Raw genomic sequence first — 19,952 nt, 5'->3', positions numbered from 1 at the left:
AGGAACCGGAACCGGAACCGCTTAAGGCGGTTCCCGTTCCAAAACCGGCAGTTCCAAGGTGGTTCCGGTTCCAAAAGCGGGTACCCGGTTCCGATGCTCATCCCTAGATTCTTCTACACAAAATTTGCATTTAATTTATGAGAACAAACTGTATTAAAAATTATAGGTAATTTTCGAGTATACAGGAATATCACTGACCCGAATTAAAACCCAATCTACCTGAACCAGAGTACCCAAAGTACCCGGAGTGCAATATAGGTCAGGTATCGGTTATTATTATGTCTTTTAAAAGCCCGAACTACCCGAAACCCAAGATCTATACCCGATCAACTCCCCTACTCGCTGGTCAAAACTATGTAGGTCACGGTTGAGACACTCTGAGTCATACCATAAGCTCAAGTGTAGAACTTACTCCCAAAAGCTATCTTGTAAGAGGAAAGGACACTTAGATTTATAAGCCACCAACTTATTTTATTTCCGATCGATGTGAGTAAGAGGAAAAGACACTTAGATTTATAAGCCACCAACTTATTTTACTTTTGATCGATGTGAGATCGAAAAATTGTTATGTTGCATAATATTACTTTGTATCAACATATTGCTTCAGAGAGATTGTAATTTGACTGATGATTGTTTCTCGTGTATATAAATCCTTAAGATCAAGATTGAAACTTTTAACAACATTAATTTCATTTTCATGTATTTCTAAAACAAACCTTTGTAACTTTTATTTGATTCTTTTTAGATTGTTATATTTTAAAATTCTACATCTACATAAGTAAATAAGTAAATATAAATATGAGCAAACAAAAAGTAAAAAAATACGTTACTTCATTTAACATGACAAAAGTTACTTTGAAAATAGCTGTCACAGGCAAGAGAATGAATACTCGCGGTATGACTGTCAATCGACCAGCAGCAGGAAATCGTCGTTTGCACCTCCCATTTCTCTCTCATCTCTCTTTCTCTCCCTTTTTCCGATCAACAATTTTACATATTAAACCCGTACCCTAATCATTCATCACTATCACAATTCAGGAATTATAGCTTTCTTTCCACTACATCTTCGATGAATTCCCATCGATCATAAAAACGGAATTCCATCTGGCTACCTCCGCTTTCTTCAGATTGTTCTTATAATTCCGTCTTATTCATCAAGGGACTCAGTCTTATCAAGTGAGCAATTACTAGAGTCTTGAATCTGTTTGCTTATTCTGGCGTTGAAATATCGTTAAACGAAGGAAGATTTTGACAGTTTTTCTGGAAAATCAGAGGGTTTTGTTTTTGATTGAGTTACTTTGAACTGCTTGAACAGGATTGTGATTTGCTTGAACAGGATTGTGATTGATCGCTTCAACAATTAATAGTATTATAGGGTTTTGATCTTATCATCGTAGATTTTCTAGGGTTGAGTTGTAGTTAAAGAAGTTAAAGCACTTTGTCATCTATTTACAATGGAATTCTTGGAGATAATCTGTACGAGTGTTTAGGTTTTGATTCGTAGGGGTTAAGTCACTGATTGCCCCCTCTCCGGGGACCTTTCAGAAGAACTGGGTGCGAATCAGTCCCGTCAAAGACCGTCGGCAAGGCCGGCTGGTGCCGGTACGGGATTATGGTCATTTTTTAGACCTAGTCCTCCTCGACCATATTCCCTTCAATATCTCCCGCAAATGGACTTTGTTTTCCGACACACATCCGATCACACCTCTCATCCGCCACCGGAAGCGTCAACAAGCTCACCGACCTCACCTTCCCGGCCTCCACCACCACAACCATCTTCCATCGAAGAGCCTGAGTATTTAGCCCGGTACCTTGTTGTCAAACACTCATGGCGGGGTCGTTACAAGAGGATACTGTGTATATCAAATTACACTATAACAACACTAGATCCTACGACATTATCAGTGACCAATTCTTACGACGTGAGCAAGGATTATGAAGGTGCTTCTCCTGTCATCGGGAAGGATGAGAATACATTGGAATTCAATGTCAATGTAAGAACTGATGGACGTGGGAAGTTCAAAGGAACAAAGTTTTCTTCCAGGTACAGAGCAAGTATATTGACTGAGTTGCATAGAATAAGGTGGAATAGAATCGGCACTGTTGCAGAGTTTCCAGTACTTCATCTTCGAAGAAAGACTGCTGAATGGGCCGCTTTCGTAAGTTCTACACTATATTTTTGAAATACTTTCGAATGGTTATATTCATTTGCATGTGTTCAATTAATTGAGATAAACCGCTTCTTCTTCTTCTTGTTGCGTTATCTCAAAGTCTTTCTGCATAATGACTAGTATTTTACATGTGTCAATAGAAACTGAAAGTTACATATGTTGGAGTTGAACTTACTGAACAAAAATCTGGGGATCTGAGATGGTGTTTGGATTTTAGAGACATGGATTCCCCTGCTATTATTCTTCTTTCTGATGCATACGGGAGGAAAAATGCTGAACCTGGAGGTTTTGTTCTCTGTGCTCTTTATGGAAGAAAATCTAAAGCTTTTCAAGCTGCCTCAGGGACTTCAAATTCTACCATCGTAGCAAATTTGGTAAGCACACACCTCTATATTTCAAAATCATCTCTACAACACTATCTTGAAGTGCATTACATCCTTTATAGGTTATATCTCTTTACTTCCTTAGTGTTTAATACTTTGCATATAGTTGACATCCTTTAATGTTTTTAATCAGACAAAAACTGCAAAGTCAACAGTTGGAGTATCACTGTCTGTTGACAGTTCTCAATCACTCACAGTTAGCGAGTATCTACAACGTAGGGGTAAGTATGGTATTGAGTGTTTTCGTATATGTACATACATTTAGGGGTTGTTTCTTCTCCACTTAATGAGCTTTATGGGTTAAGCACTTAATCTAGACATAATGACTTATTGGGTTAAGCCAAAAACCCTGACTCCTCTCATGTTAAAGTTGATGTATATTGTGAAAGTTGTTTGCTGGAATGTAAGGGTAAAATGGTCATTCTAATGATATGTGTAAAATCCAGCTAAAGACGGTGTAGGAGCTGAAGAAACTCCTTCTGGTGGTTGGTCTGTAATGAGACTGCGAACTGCTGCTCATGGGACACTTGGCGCACCGGGATTGGGTTTGATAGTTGGACCGAAAGGTGGACTTGGGGAACAAGGTGATGCTGTTTCCCGCCAACTTATCCTAACAAAAGTTTCACTTGTGGAAAGGCGCCCTGAGAATTATGAGGTAATCTGATGTCATCTTTTGTTATAGTACTTAAATTCTTTTCAAAGATTAATCTTCTAATCTTTACACTTTCAACTTCTCAGGCTGTTATTGTGCGTCCTTTATCTTCAGTGAGTTCTCTTGTTCGTTTTGCTGAAGAGCCACAAATGTTTGCAATCGAGTTCAATGATGGGTGTCCAGTACATGTGAGATTTTTCACTTGAAGATTGTGCTATGTTTTGTAAGTTGACTTTTTATGACCAAAGTTTCTGTTTTCAGGTATATTCTAGCACATCTAGAGATGGTTTACTTGCAGCAGTACGCGATATGATACAAACAGAGGTATATGTAATTTGAAATTGTAATAAACTTAAAATGAAATAATTTTCTAAATATGCATTGTAAATTGTACAGGGTCAGTGTTCAATCCCTGTACTACCTAGACTAACAATGCCAGGTCATCCAATCGATCCGCCATGTGGCAGAGCTCACTTACAGTTCCCACAAGTATCCCAACGTTCAAGAGCTGACATGGAAACCGCCACCATGCATTTAAAACACCTGGCGGCAGCCGCCAAAGACGCGGTGGCCGAAAGCGGTTCGATCCCGGGATCACGAGCTAAACTCTGGCGAAGAATACGCGAATTCAACGCGTGTATTTCATACATTGGAGTCCCTCCAAATATCGAAGTCCCTGAAGTTACATTAATGGCTTTAATCACAATGCTCCCAGCTGCTCCAAATTTACCCCCAGAGAGTCCACCTCTCCCGCCACCTTCACCTAAAGCAGCTGCAACTGTCACAGGCTTTATTGCGTGTTTAAGAAGATTAATGGCTTCCAGAACTGCCACGTCACACGTCATGTCATTTCCCGCAGCTGTTGGAAGAATCATGGGCTTGTTAAGAAACGGGTCCGAAGGCGTAGCAGCGGAAGCTTCCGAGCTTATCGCGGTGCTCATCGGCGGTGGGCCCGGGGATAACAACTTGTTAACCGACTCGAAAGGCGACCAACATGCGACAATCATGCACACGAAATCGGTTTTATTCGCTCACCAGGGTAATTTAGTAATTTTGGTCAACCGGTTGAAGTCAATGTCGGTTTCTCCTTTACTATCGATGTCGATTGTTGAGGTTTTGGAGGCGATGATTTGCGAACCACACGGTGAAACCACACAGTACAGTGTGTTTGTTGAGCTGTTACGGCAGGTGGCGGGGTTGAGGCGGCGGTTGTTCGCGTTGTTTGGACACCCGGCCGAGAGTGTACGGGAGACAGTGGCGGTGATCATGCGGACAATCGCAGAAGAAGACGCGATTGCAGCCGAGTCTATGAGGGATGCTGCTTTACGCGATGGAGCTTTATTAAGACATTTGTTGAGTGGTCTTTTTCTTCCTGTTGGTGAAAGAAGAGAAGTGAGTCGACAACTTGTGGCACTTTGGGCTGATTCTTATCAACCTGCTCTTGATTTACTTTCTAGAGTATTGCCACCTGGCCTTGTTGCGTATTTACACACGCGTTCAGAAGGTGATGCGCCTGAAGAGGATTATCCGGAAGGTTCGGTTATGAGCAGTAGAAGGAGGCGGTTACTTCAACAAAGAAGGAATCACACAGTAAAAGGTGTAAATTCACCTAGAAACAGTGAATTACCCTCTACTGGTGTGCCTTCCATTCAGCCTTCTTCCACTGTTTTCACAGGTGAAAACTTGTCAAGTGAAATCCCCTCGGTTGACCAGTCGACAGTGATTGGTTCTCCTGATGTACAATCGGTTTCTGATACTTCGTTCCTTGAATCGGTTGTAACTAATTCGGTTGATGTGGAGAACGCGAGTGGGGTCCAGAACCTGGATTTAATTGCGCCAGCTCAGATTGTGATTGAGAACACACCGGTTGGATCAGGGAGATTGTTGTTGAACTGGTTGGAATTTTGGCGGGCTTTTAGTCTGGATCATAACCGGGCCGACTTGATTTGGAACGAGCGGACCCGGCAAGAATTACGTTCGGCTTTACAAGCAGAGGTTCATAAACTTGATGTTGAAAAAGAGCGAACCGAAGATATTGTTCCTGGGGTTGTATCTATATCTGTATCCAGTGCACCCTCGGAGACAAACGGAGGGCAAGATGGTCAACCTCAAATATCTTGGAATTACACCGAGTTTTCTGTTAGGTACCCTAGTCTGTCAAAAGAAGTATGTGTAGGTCAGTATTATTTACGGTTGCTACTTGAAAGTGGGACGAATGCGAGAGCTGAAAAGTTTCCTTTGCGGGACCCGGTTGCGTTTTTTCGAGCACTGTATCACCGGTTCTTATGCGATGCTGACACGGGACTTACTGTTGATGGAGCTGTTCCTGATGAAATGGGAGCTTCTGATGACTGGTGTGACATGGGGAGATTAGATGGTTTTGGTGGTGGTGGTGGGTTTTCGGTTAGGGAGCTTTGTGCTAGAGCAATGGCGATTGTTTATGAACAGCATTATGTCACAATCGGGTCGTTTGAAGGTACAGCACATATGACAGTTCTTTTGGATAGAACTGATGACAGAGCATTGAGGCACCGTTTGCTGCTGCTTCTCAAGGTTTTAATGAAGGTTTTATCAAATGTGGAGGCTTGTGTGCTTGTTGGAGGGTGTGTTTTGGCTGTTGATTTGTTGACTACAGTTCATGAAGTCTCTGAAAGAACTGTTATTCCTTTGCAATCTAATCTGATAGCTGCTTCTGCTTTCATGGAACCCTTGAAGGAATGGTTGTATATTGATAAAGATGGTGCACAGGCGGGCCCGGTTGAGAAAGATGCTATTAGAAGGTTTTGGTCAAAGAAAGATATTGACTGGACTACAAAATGCTGGTCTTCTGGAATGGCAGACTGGAAAAGATTACGTGATATTCGTGAACTTCGTTGGGCACTGGCTGTGCGGGTCCCGGTCCTCACTCCTCCTCAAGTAGGTGAGTCAGCATTGTCTATATTACACAGTATGGTATCTTCACATTCAGATATAGATGATGCTGGAGAGATTGTTACCCCAACACCTAGAGTTAAACGAATCTTATCAAGCCCACGATGTCTTCCCCATATTGCGCAGGTACTTTCTTCAATATTATAACAATTGTCAACTCTTGCTGTTGTTTTATTTACATATGTCATATTTGATATGAATGCAGGCCATGCTTTCTGGGGAGCCGGCTATTGTGGAGGTTTCAGCTGCTTTGATAAAAGCTGTTGTTACCAGAAATCCGAAAGCAATGATAAGGCTATACAGTACTGGTGTGTTTTATTTTGCTTTAGCATACCCGGGGTCCAATCTCCTTACAATTGCTCAGCTTTTCTCCACCACCCATGTCCACCAAGCTTTTCATGGTGGTGAAGAGGCGGCAGTTTCTTCTTCTCTACCCTTAGCAAAACGAAGTGTGCTTGGAGGGCTTTTACCCGAGTCTTTACTGTATGTTCTTGAGAGAAGTGGTCCCACTGCATTTGCTGCAGCAATGGTGTCTGATTCTGACACTCCTGAAATCATTTGGACACATAAAATGCGAGCAGACAATCTCATCCATCAAGTTTTGCAGCATTTAGGCGATTTCCCACAGAAATTATCGCAACATTGTCATTGTTTATATGACTATGCTCCTATGCCACCTGTCACGTATCCGGAGCTTAGAGATGAGATGTGGTGTCACCGATATTACCTTCGGAACTTATGTGATGAGATTTTGTTTCCTAATTGGCCGATTGTTGAGCATGTTGAGTTTTTACAGTCGTTGCTTGTGATGTGGCGGGAGGAGTTGACTAGGAAACCTATGGATTTATCTGAAGAAGAAGCTTGTAAAATATTGGAGATTTCTTTGAGTGAGGTGACTAGAGATGAATCTGATAAAAGTTACTCTAATGGGAATTTGGAGGATAGTTCTAGCTTATCGAAGCGAATTGAGAACATTGATGAAGAAAAGTTGAAGAGACAGTATAGAAAGCTTGCAATGAAGTATCATCCGGACAAAAATCCTCAAGGGAGAGAGAAGTTTCTTGCTGTGCAGAAAGCATATGAGCGCCTACAGGTGAATTTTATAACATTTGTTTCATAAACTTACTAGAAACTTTAAGGTTGAACGTAAGAAATAGCAGCCTACTTTCCTTGCTTTGTTCATTATTGCATCTGACTTGATTTTCTTCCAGTTACAGCATTATACATTGACAAATCTGCCAAATTGTAGCAATGTGCCAGTGTCATTGAATTTATACAAAGCATTTTTTTACTGCTATAATTGGGTAGTTTTTACAAAGTGTAATTTCTCAATAAGTACAAAATGCAAGTACAATGCTCTCATAGGGTAGATTTTTCAAAATAAAATGTCTTAATAAGAAAAAATTGGAAGTACAATGTTAGCATAGTGTAGATTTTCTAAGGTATAATTATTTATAAGAAAAAAGTGGAAGTACAATGCTATTATAGGGTTGATTTTTCAATGTATAATGTCTTCAATCTTAATAAGAAAAAAAGTAAAGTACAATGCTGTTATGGTATATTTTTCAAAAAAATGGAAGTACATTGCTATTAACACATTATAATGAAAACATTCAATGTACAATGCTGTAATAGAAAGAAACGAAAGTAGGATGCTGTAAGCCTGTAACACACAAATGACAAATGAATGAAAGTACGTGGCTATTTCTTGCTTTAGCCTGAAGCTTTATGCTGTTTGTTTTTATGGAATTGTTAAAACATAATGATTCTTCTTTTCTTCATAGGCCACAATGCAAGGTTTACAAGGACCACAACCATGGAGATTGTTGCTTCTACTGAAAGGACAATGCATTTTATATAGACGATATGGAGACGTTCTTGAGCCATTTAAATACGCTGGATACCCAATGCTATTAAACGCTGTAACAGTCGATGACGATGACACAAATTTCCTATCCCCAGAACGCTCCCCTTTACTCGTCGCAGCCTCAGAGCTCACATGGCTCACGTAAGTTTATCACAAAATCTATTTTTATTTTTTATTTTTTATTTTCGATCCAAAAGATTTTCTGTTTATCCATCATCATCATCATCATCATCTATGATTGTAGTTGTGTATCTTCATCATTAAATGGAGAAGAGCTTGTGAGAGATGGTGGCATCCAGCTTCTTGCAAGACTTCTCGCGCGCTGCATGTTAGTGGTTCAACCCACCACACCAGGAATAGAACCATCCGCCATTATAGTCACAAACGTGATGCGCACCTTTTCTAGCCTGAGTCAGTTTGAAAGTGCTCGAACCGAGGTCCTTGAGTTAACCGGGTTAGTTGAAGACATAGTCCACTGTACTGAACTCGAGCTAATCCCATCAGCTGTTGACGCAGCCCTTCAAACGATTGCTCATCTCTGCGTGTCATCCGAGTTACAAAATGCTTTGTTGAAAGCAGGGGTATTATGGTATTTGTTACCGTTGCTCCTTGAATACGACTCAACAGCTGAAGAACATGATACCACCACAGAGGCACATGGAGTTGGTGTTAGTGTTCAAACTGCTAAAAATTTACACGCGATACGTGCTGCAAACGCGTTGTCTAGGATCAGTGGCATGGCTGTTGAAAGCCCAACACCTTATAATAAGGAAGCAGCTGATGCTCTTAAATCTCTGTTGACTCCTAAACTCGCCAGCATGTTGAAAGAAGAGCTACCGAAAGACCTTTTGATAAAATTAAACTCTAATTTGGAGTTGCCAGAGGTAAATAAATTAGTTAAGGTTATATTTTAATTTAGGCTATGATGTATCTTTTTATTGATGGTGCACAGATTATTTGGAACTCTTCAACGCGAGCGGAGTTATTGAAATTTGTAGACCAGAAGCGTGCGACATTAGTACCCGATGGTTCTTGTACATTGAAGGATTCACATGGCTTCTTATATGAAGCTTTGTCGAAAGAGACGCTTATTGGGAATGTTTATTTAAGAGTCTATAATGATCAGCCTGACTTTGAAATCAGTGAACCGGAATCTTTTTGTGTTGCTCTTGTTGAATTTATATCAAAAATTGTACACAATGAGATTGCCAATGTACCCGAGTCAACCCATGAGCTTGAAACCAATCATGATGAAGAGAAAACAACAGATGATTCTGTGAACAAGGAGGATTTGGGTGTGGTTGGCAACCTTCAGCTTGGGCTCACTTCTCTCCAGGTTTTTATTAAATAAAAAATTTTGTTGTTTTTTTTTTCTCTTAATGAATTGGAATGGGTACCTGACTTTTTTTTTTTTTTTTTTTTTAATACAGAATTTGTTAACAAGCGACCCTAATTTGGCGTCTGTATTTTCATCAAAAGAGAAGCTACTGCCTATTTTCGAATGCTTTTCGGTTCCTGTTCCTTCCGGAAGCAAAATTCCTCAACTATGTTTGAGTGTACTGTCACGCTTAACCACACACGCCCCATGCTTGGAAGCCATGGTAGCAGACGGGTCTAGTGTCCTTCTTTTGCTGCAAATGCTTCACTCCTCCGCCAGCTGTCGCGAAGGGGCCCTCCATGTTCTTTACGCCCTCGCAAGCACACCGGAACTCGCATGGGCCGCCGCCAAACATGGCGGCGTTGTGTACATTCTAGAACTTCTCCTCCCATTACGCGGTAACTCTCCTTCCTGTTCTGTTCCTTTAGGGTTTTGGATTTAAAAAAAAAAGTTTTATTTATTTATTTATTTATATATTTGCAGAAGAGGTGCCATTACCTCAAAGGGCTGCGGCTGCTTCTTTATTGGGGAAGCTTGTGGGGCAACCGATGCATGGGCCTCGGGTTGCGATTACACTGGCGAGGTTTTTTCCAGATGGATTGGTGTCTATTATCAGGGATGGACCTGGTGAGGCTGTGGTAAGTGCTCTTGAACAGACGACTGAGACTCCAGAGCTTGTATGGACACCAGCCATGGCGGCTTCTTTGGCGGCACAAGTTGCAACAATGGCATCCGATGTTTACCAGGAGCAGATGAAAGGTCGTGTTTTTGATTGGGATGTACCTGAACAAGCCTCTACCCAACAGGAACTCAGAGATGAGCCTCAGGTATTTTTAGCGCATTGCTATTTCTCATTTAATTTTTTGATGTTTTTGTAGTAACGGAAGGGTGACGTGGTATTATTAAATAGGTTGGAGGAATCTACGTAAGGCTATTCTTGAAAGATCCAAAATTCCCACTGAGAAATCCGAAAAGATTCCTGGAAGGACTACTGGATCAATACCTTTCATCAATTGCAGCCACACATCATGACATTCATGGGCCGGATCCAGAACTCCCACTGCTCTTATCTGCTGCTTTGGTATCGTTACTGCGGGTCCACCCTGCACTGGCGGATCATGTGGGGTACCTTGGCTATGTCCCCAAATTATTGTCAGCAGTAGCCTTTGAAGCAAGGCGTGAGATGACCATGTCATCAGAAGAAGAATCAAGAAGGGCAGATGAGAATCCATCACAAACACCTCAAGAACTTGTCCGCCTCAGCTGCTTACGTGTCCTACATCAACTTGCTGCTAGCACAACATGTGCAGAAGCCATGGCTGCTACTAGTGTTGGGACAACTCAGGTCTCCCTTCTCTCTTTTTTATTTACATTTTATGCTCATCTCTTACAGTCTAGAAAAGAAACAACATCATTATTTACCTATGTTAGGAGGAAGGGCTTACTTTTTCATTATTACTGTATTTTTTTTCTTAATAAATTACAGGTGGTTCCATTGTTAATGAAAGCTATTGGATGGCAAGGTGGAAGTATACTAGCCCTTGAGACACTAAAACGTGTGGTGGTTGCTGGAAATAGGGCACGGGATGCACTTGTTGCACAAGGTCTTAGGTCAGTAATCATGTCATGTGTAAATCATTAAGCTTTAAAAATAAAATGAAAAAAACAAACACAAAAGAAACTTTCCTTTTCTAGATAAAGACATACTTTAGGTACTTGACTATTATTTTCTCTAGTGTAAAGAAACCATGAAAAAAGTAAGGTAGAGAAAAGCACATCATGTACTTTCACCATTTTATTGATTTAGCCACTGAAGTATTATTTTTTTAATAATTATTATTAGGGTTAATGTCATATATGTTTTTTACTTGCACATAGACCGTAGCTCCTTGAAGTCAGTCTTTGTAGTGACTGGAAGTTATCTTTTCTTTATTTTTTACCTTTTTCTTATGTGGTTGCTTCTTTAAGGACCTAGGATGTACAATTAAAATGATAGTGACAAATCATGGACATGGGACATGGTTGATTACCCATATGTGACTAATGACCTTAACCCTTATTATAATAATAGTTGAATGGCTAAGTTGATACAAGTAAACAGTTAGATGGCTAAATGGATAAAAACAATAAATAAGAATGTTTTTTCTAAGTATAGAAAATAGTTAAGTGGGTGTAAAATCTAATATAAAGTGAAATAATGATGTGTTGTTGTAGGGTTGGGCTGATTGAAGTGCTGCTTGGGCTTCTTGACTGGAGAGCAGGAGGGCGAAATGGACTTTGTTCTCAAATGAAATGGAACGAAAATGAAGCATCCATCGGTCGGGTGCTTGCAATTGAGGTTATCTATCTCAATTCTCAAATCAATAATTTCTTTTCTTTTTTCAATATTTCATGTTAATTTAGAATTTAAAGAAGAAATATTTTTGCGTTTTGACATTTGTAAATGTCTGTATAGGTTTTGCATGCATTTGCAACAGAAGGAGCACACTGTACTAAAGTTCGCGACATTCTAGATTCCTCTGAAGTAAGTCAAAATACTGTTATGTATGTATGTATGTATGGTATGGGGCATGATGGTGTTATAAATTTGGTGGCAGGTATGGGCAGCATATAAAGACCAAAAGCATGACCTTTTCCTTCCTTCAAATGCTCAAATAGCAAGTGCTGGGATTGCTGGACTAATTGAACACGCTTCATCATCAAGGCTTACTTATTCCCTAACTGCACCACCACCTCACCCTAATTCCTCAACTAAATCTCCTACTTCTGAGTCAAATGGGCTGTCATGACCAAGTTAAGTTAGACTCATGCAACCATAGGAGAGAGGCTACTTTTAAAAAAGCTTGAAAACTCTTTGATAATGTAAGGACTAAGGAGAGCATAAAGATGTTTTTGACCAAGCAAACAAACACACAAGAAATAACAGGTCATATTCTTTCCTTGTATAGCCACCCCACTGTACAGTTTTCTCTCTTATCTCTCTTTCCTGAGATGAACCTAAGTAAGAGAATTAATGGTTTGTGTAAAGAACCTTTATATCAACTGTTTTTTTTTTTTTTTTTTAATTTTTATTTTTGCAATAGATAGGTGAGAGGTTATTTTGGTTTTCATGTATCTGACATTGGTTTTGTTTGTGTCGAGTGTACGTATGTTAAATTGCTTTCCTTTTTCTCTTGGGCTTTTTATTGATCATATGTATAGTTTATAGTTTATACAATGATATAAATGGGTATATGCGCGCCAACATGTGAAAAGGCATATTGGTGTCTCTAAAGTAGGGATGTGACCTGGGCCTTGTTTGTAACCGGTAAAAAAGGCTCATTAAATGGTTTTGATCGGTTATGGAGGTGTGACTGGTAGACCGGAACATAATCGTCTTGGACAAGTTCGGTCTTTAGTCAAACGCCTTGGTCGAGACTTGTGTAGTCTGGACTCAAACTTTGTTTTTTTTTTTTTTGGTCTGACGGTCTTTGGATTCGGCTTCGGGTTTTCTTTTCCGGTTTCGATTTCGATTCGAGTCTTATTTGGCGGTTTTGTTTTACAACATTAATATAAACAATTTCAAAAGATGTTTTAGCGTTACATAACTTGTAAAACTATAACATAAACACATTTGAAGGAAAATTCTTGTAGTTATAGATAGCATTGTCGTATGTTGTATGTGGGTGTGCTGTAACAATCCTTTAAATTTTAGTAAAATGTAGAAATTTTCAGTAGAAGTATTTTAAAGAAAAGTTGTAGTTGATCCGAGTCCGTATGAATAAGTTATTATTATCATAGCATTTATGTTGATGCAGCCCTTGATTATTGAGATATTAGTTGTAATCAATCCCTTGATTATTGGGATATTGGTTGTACTTAAGGCTATCCAAGCCATGATCATATTAATAAAATGAAAACGATTATGTTCAATAACATGATATCAGATCTTTAGGTTAAACCTTGTGTTGCTGATCACAACAACAATTTGTCGCCAACCTTCTCTAGTTGTTGCTGGAGTGCATTGTCTCTTTCTTTCTTTTTTCTTTACCTCCCTCTCTTTTAATCTATATGGGTCTTTGAAGCAAAGGGTAATGTTGAGGGTAAAGTACATTGCTGAAATATGAAAAATGAGAGAAACACGGCTGCGCTTCTGGGTTGAACACTACACGACTTTAATTTAATGAAGTAGATTGCTATTTTGGGATGTTTTGTCCAAAATACAGACCATGATTCAAAACATGGTCGTGTAACCAAGTTGAAGTCCAAAAAATAGAGTATGTTATGTGCTTATTCGACCATTACTTCCTCATTTCAACCATACACCGTGTGGGAGCTAAAGTGAGGCAATTTTGAGAGCATTAGACCAAGAAATTAAAACTTCATCCAAGGGTTTCCAAGAGAAATGAGAATCAAAGCTTCTGTTGCTTGAGTTGAAGGTAATCTCTTCTTATTGTAAGCTTTAAAGTGTTTTAATGGTAGAATTGAAAATGAGTGATGAAACCCTAGTTTTTAAACCTTTTGTATAGAGTGAAAATCATGATTATAGTAAGGTATTGAGTATCATGATCATGTTTACACACATAATATGTCAAAATTATGGTTGATTACTTAAAATTGAAGATGATGATCATGAAGCCTAGTTGGGTAAATTACTAGACATTTGAAATTGAATACAATATGATTAAATTAAGCTTCATGGATAGATTATCCATGAAGCTTAACATCTTATATCCATTAAATTGCAAAGGAAAGTATGTGATAGATGAAGATTGGAATGAAATCAAGTTCTATTAGACGAAAAATATTCTTATGAGCTTATTATGTTGTTAAATATGGATTGAAGAAACATTAACCAAGAAACACCAAGTGAAAGACAAGAAGTAATAGCTAGTCTTCACTAACTAACAATGTGAGCTCTTGTGGACTTTTCCTATTTGGGATACATGGCATAATACTAATAGTTTTGATCAAATGAAATCTTTAAAAGATTAAGTATAAGTTGTATATGAATGGAAAGATAAAAGTATGCTATAAGCTTTATGCTTAAGGTTTTAAACTTGTTGATGCTTTGATATGTTAATTGTTTATATTATGCAAATTGATATTGTTTATGTGATTGAGTCACTAAGAAAAATGGTGATCATGCATATTTAGAGTAAATTGTATAGTAGATAAGAAGGATAATTGGCTAACCCGTGGTGTCCCAAAGGGGATAAGCAAGACTCGATTAAGATGGTCCTCATTTGCGAAGTAGATGTCTATAAACATGATGCATGATATGAGATATGTTATCCTATTATAGTTAGTTTAAAAGGGTCACACAAGGCGACTTGATCATACCTAGACCCATGTGCATGTCCACAAGTAATTCCGTTGAAAATCTACCATAAAGAGAATTAAACTAGTTTTTATAAATAATAACTTTAACAAACACATAAATTATAAATGTCAGACCTATTACACCTATTCCACCTATATTACATGTCCAAGTTCTCAAAGAGCGATAGACAATTCACATATAACTTTGTAATTCAACTTATTTCCTAGAAACATATTACAAAGAATATAAAGTAAACAAGCGCACAAGTCCTTGTCATCGATGTGACAAACATCGCATTATGGATTATGTTATCAAAATCCTCAATTCTCAGCGAGCTATTAGTTTTATTCGAGAAGACACGTTACCAACACGTTAATGTAACAATTTTTAATTTTTAATTTAATTTATTTATTTTTACATATAGATACCAACCGAATTTGAATCCAATTGTTAAACAAAACTCCAACTGTCCGCAAAACAACTCTAGGTCGCCAAATGAAAATCACAAGTGCTTCTTTGCGATTAATTCATCTAACCTCATGCAACATGACCCCATTAATACGGATGGGTTCCTGGAGGTCGGATTTATGTCTACCTAATATCCAAAGACCGTGGACTGAAATAATGCTAGCCTTCTTCCTCGTAAACGATATAGGCTTTTATAACTATGCCAACTATTTTTTTTGGAATTCATCTGCTCACTAAATATTATACTCATGCTACATTAACAAATAAATTGCTAAAGCTCAATAACAATAACGAGAACCTTAAATTACTAACCGAAACACCCGCAAAAACAACATTTTCGCAAGTATAGTACATAAAAGTAACTACAAAATACATAGTATAAAAGACGGAGAAACAAGATTTTTGCAGGTTAATCTCAATGTTAATTTTACAATTATAATACAACATAAAGTAAAAATATTACATCAAGCGTATAAAATGTACAAGAGACGGAAAAACTTACTGTAAGTGGTAAATTGTTGATTTGTTCCATTTTCTTGAGAGAATTTCAGTAGATGCAAAATGAAAGTGTAAAAAAAAGGAAAATGATTTTTTTTTTTTTTTAAAACTTATACAAGGGGAGGGTGGAGGATCACATGTATGCACATTTCTCGGCCTAATCGCGGACCAAAAATGAGATTGACACAACTTTTACTCTTAAAATAATCTAATTTTTATTTAGATCTTGGAAATTGGTAAATGAGATTGACATAACTTTATCTTATAAAAAAGGTTGGCAGTCTTTGAATAATTTAGCTACGCGGTGTGTTTTTATAAATGTTATAGAAGTTTTGAGATATTCTTAAAGAACTTGAGCGTTCCGATTTTGTTTCAACCTATTTTCTAGAAAGGTAACGAACATTGGTTTTTGTTCATATTAAGGTAACCATGTTTTTTTGTACACATTTGTTCATTTAACTTGTTTGACCTGTTTAAAATAAGGTAATATGATTGGTAATTAGCGGTAACATTACCCTATTATGAACAGGTCAAACAAGTTTAATGGTCAAATGTGTATGAAAAAAACATGGTTATCTAAATATGGACAAAAACCAAAGTTCAATACCCATTTTGGTAATATTGGGTTATTTATGTTAAATGCAAGTAGTCATAAAATCCATTGATGTGACATGAAATTGGGTTGTCCGGTCTTTATGTATGAGGAAACGGTCAAGTCTTGGGCTAACCAGTTTAGAGCCAACTAGTTAGGGGTTAGGTTGTATATGCTTAAGGGGCTAGGTTGTATGTGCTTTAAAGACCTAGCAACACAGCCTAGCCCATGACTAGTCAGGACTGAACTGGGTTAAACTAAGCCTAACCTAATTGTTCATTGACTATCGGAGACTGATCCCAGACAAATTACCCTATTTTGAACAGGTCAAACAAGTTCAATAGTCAAATGTGAACGAAAAAAACATAATTACTTAAATGTGGACGAAGACCAAAGTTCGTTACCTTTCTATGTCATTAACCCTTCCTTATATATTCCATATCATTTGGAATCAAATCCCATCTGATATGGAAGACCTTTGCATAACCGCAACCCATTGCAACATCAGACATGAGTCATGGTGATGACATGCCGTGTGATATCAGACCACAAAATCAACTAAGGAGACCCAAAGGCTAATGCAACAAGTTCATGAGTCCAAACTCATAATGCATGTGGGACCCACCTGTGATAACTATGAATGTATGTATATGTATATAGCATACAACAGTTGACACCTGACACATTGGAAAAATGTACGTTTATTACACATTTAATTCGATTCAATTCATCTGTACATATACCTAACTTGGTAAACAGTAAATAAAAAGAGACAAAGACATTCATATTTAACATTTTAACTCAACTCAAAAGAATCTCATCTGATTACACCAACAACATAACGTTCAAGTTACTTAAATTCCTTTGATTTTTCATGCTTGTTGCTGATTCGAGTCTTCTGTAGATGAATTGTCGTTACTACCCCCAATCTCAAACTTGCATAATGGACAAGATGCATTGATCTTCAGCCATTTGTCTACACATTGTATATGGAAGAAATGCGTGCACGGAAGCTCTCTCAACAAATCATTATCCGCATATTTTGCCAGACATATGCAACAAACCTATCCACCATTTTTCAACCATTAAACAAAAGGGTAAAATGGTCATTTACTCACATTCACACATTTCATTATACAAACCACCTACATCACTTGCCCTTATGTTTTCCTCCCAAATCCTTTCATGTTAAAACTGATACGAATATTTTGAAAATTTACTTTTTTTTGACATGTAAGGGTAAAATGGTCATTTAGTCTCATAACAAAACTGTGGATTAATAAGTTAAAGAACTTACAGCATCTTCCCCAGAAATGACACGTTCTTTTTCAGTTCCTGCTGCTAGAATCCCACCTTCATCAACACCTGAATCATCATCTTTCATCATCTCATTATAATTATTATTATTATTATTTGTGTTTTTCTTTAGTTTAAATTTGTGTGTTGGTAAAGCACTGATGGAATCTTCACTTGCTCCTCTCATTTGATTCATATCCTCACGAACACCAAGGATTGAAATGATACAAGGCAAACAGCAACAAATCATTCCACATAAAATGAAAGGCATCGCGTATCCAATACAGCTAAACGTAAGAAACACTATACATAGCCTGCAATTAATCAAACAAACAACACCACTCATTTGTTACTCAAGGGTAAAATCATCATTGTTTCACTCATGTTAAAGTACCTGTACAAATTGGGAGCATCAGCAGAGGATGAATGTCCTCCAAATATCCACACATTCCCAACTACAAACCATACAGCAAAGAAGCAATCTAAAGCCATTTTGAAATGGTCCACAAGCATACTAAGCCTGTTAACAATTAATTGAATCACATTTATTGCTAACTAATGATATATAAAAAATAAAAAAAAAGAAATAAAATGGCTATGATTACCTGGCATTGGACCCCACATTAAGACCATTCCAAGTGTCTGGAGATGTGGGTGGACGTGTTTCCTCTTCTGAAGAACGAGCAAAGGAGATTGTGATATAAGAATTTGGTTCTGGTGTATGGTTAGCTTCAGAAGGTGGTTGTCTAGCTTGACTTGACCCTGGTTCAGTAGATTGATTTCTATGGAGATATCGCCAGTATAAAAATGGAAGACTTGCAAAACATCCAGCTGCATACCCCACAATCCAAGCAAACAATGGAGTCTGTGGGTTCTCCTTTTGTGATATACATAAGACAACAATGGATGCAATGATTTGCCCCAAAGTGAACACTAATTCGATTGAAATCCATAGCAATGTGTCGAATGGGCTCCATCTTCGCCTCCCAAACCCTTCTCCTCTCCTTCCAACTCCATTTGAAGTTGAACCACTGGATGATGATCGAATCAGTTGAGAAGTGGAAGCTCTAGGGCTGTTTGATAAGCCATGAGAAAGAGAATTAGTTGATGCGTTTGATGAGGAAGAAGCATCATCATCATCATCATCATCACCTCTTTCCAAATCGATTATATGTTCATTTTCATGGTGTACTCGGCTCTCGATGAGCAAAGGGAAACTGTCTGTTGCATGGTCTATGTTCTGTTCTTCGGGGGTTACAGTTACAGCCATTCTAGTTTGGTGAAAGTTAGGGAGGAAACAATCGCATAATTGGCGTTATCAAGAACAGATGCTTTAGTCTCCTTCACGATTCCTGCAATATGTAAGCTGGATAGAATGTTATACCTTCTCCTTCGATGATAAATTTCATGAAAGGGTAAAACACAGACACACGCAACTTGAATTCAGCTGAACAAACATCACGGCTTCGATTTTAAGCCATCAATTTAATCATATTCAGCAACGAAGCTAGAAAAATCGAACTAAAACTATACTTATCCATCATCGAAATCTTCAATATCGCATCAATTTTGTTAGGATTACAGGCAATCGATGATAAATTAACAATCGATGAATAACCTAAAATCGTAAGACTCAAACGAAATTTCACCAACATCATAAAGAATAACAACAAGAATCCAACGATCAGTTCATATACCAATTCCGTATCAGAATGAAATCCACATGATGCGATAATGAAATTCAAAACCAAGAAATTGAAGAGCAGATTACAAACAAACGGTACGAAATTGAACAAAATAATCTTTCAAAAGGCAGGGTTAGGAATTAAAGAAAACGTACCAGTGATTTGAGGTCAATTAAAGGATTTTTGTAGAAAAAAGGACCTTAGTTGCGGTTAAATTCTCTTTTTATTTTCTTCCCCAAGAAAGAATCACAGCTTTTATCCCCTGTTTGTTGAGAAACCGGTCAAAAGGGGGAATTTTGAGCAAAAGTCAAACGTTCATGTCCCAAAGGCCCAACCCTTCGATCAATATTTCCGTCCCCGCCTAACAAAGTTATTTCAATATGATACGATCATTTCTAGACAAAAATACAAATTTGGTCCAGGGGTTTGTGGTTTTAAGTGATTTGGTCCTCATGTTTTTAAAAATGTAAATTTAGTTATTTGAGTCGGTTTTTTTTGTAGTTTTGGTCCCTAAAAACACATTCATTTAACTTTTTTTTTTGTTAAATTTTGTGACATGACGATTTAGCGCCTTTTATATATAAAATAATTTATTTATCTATTATAAAAATCAAATAATTGGCCAAAGGGCCTTTGGCCTAGTGGTAAGGAGTGCTAATCTCATTTGAGAGGTCATTGGTTCAGGTCTCACCGGAGACATAGGTGGGAGACATAGATGGTAGTTAAGAG

At 38.0% G+C, this 19,952-nt stretch overlaps 2 protein-coding genes across 5 annotated transcripts; one reads left to right on the top strand and one right to left on the bottom strand.

Annotated features, from left to right (window-relative positions):
• Window positions 1-893: 893 nt before the first annotated feature.
• Window positions 894-12,556, top strand: GRV2 (DNAJ heat shock N-terminal domain-containing protein). The gene is made up of 18 exons (XM_079001840.1): window positions 894-2,159; window positions 2,312-2,545; window positions 2,688-2,775; window positions 3,001-3,209; window positions 3,293-3,394; window positions 3,468-3,530; window positions 3,603-6,263; window positions 6,343-7,230; window positions 7,922-8,145; window positions 8,249-8,888; window positions 8,957-9,340; window positions 9,435-9,780; window positions 9,866-10,209; window positions 10,293-10,727; window positions 10,869-10,993; window positions 11,597-11,720; window positions 11,838-11,906; window positions 11,980-12,556. Exons 1-18 carry the CDS (start codon window positions 1,671-1,673, stop codon window positions 12,169-12,171), a joined length of 7,617 nt encoding a protein of 2,538 aa, XP_078857966.1. The 5' UTR covers window positions 894-1,670; the 3' UTR covers window positions 12,172-12,556.
• A 4,371-nt stretch (window positions 12,557-16,927) lies between these two features.
• On the bottom strand, window positions 16,928-19,572 carry LOC145053744 (E3 ubiquitin-protein ligase At1g63170-like). 4 transcript variants are annotated; one of them, XM_079001836.1, is made up of 5 exons: window positions 19,379-19,572; window positions 18,144-18,904; window positions 17,933-18,058; window positions 17,540-17,852; window positions 16,928-17,306 (listed from the first exon to the last, which is right to left on the bottom strand). In XM_079001836.1, the coding sequence occupies exons 2-5, from the start codon at window positions 18,806-18,808 to the stop codon at window positions 17,115-17,117; spliced, it is 1,296 nt and encodes a 431-aa protein (XP_078857962.1). In that variant the 5' UTR covers window positions 18,809-18,904; window positions 19,379-19,572; the 3' UTR covers window positions 16,928-17,114. The 4 variants fall into 4 exon arrangements, with proteins under 4 accessions (XP_078857962.1, XP_078857963.1, XP_078857964.1 ...); XM_079001837.1 differs by having other exon boundaries at window positions 18,144-18,890; XM_079001838.1 differs by lacking the exon at window positions 19,379-19,572 and adding an exon at window positions 19,236-19,365.
• Between the last annotated feature and the right edge of the window lie 380 nt (window positions 19,573-19,952).

The sequence above is a fragment of the Lactuca serriola genome, chromosome 5 (genome assembly GCF_051521515.1).
Source record: "Lactuca serriola cultivar US96UC23 chromosome 5, Lser_US96UC23_V15, whole genome shotgun sequence".
NCBI lineage: Eukaryota > Viridiplantae > Streptophyta > Magnoliopsida > Asterales > Asteraceae > Lactuca > Lactuca serriola.
The sequence above is the reverse complement of the archived record's forward strand: the minus strand, read 5'-3'. Positions and strand labels throughout refer to the sequence as shown.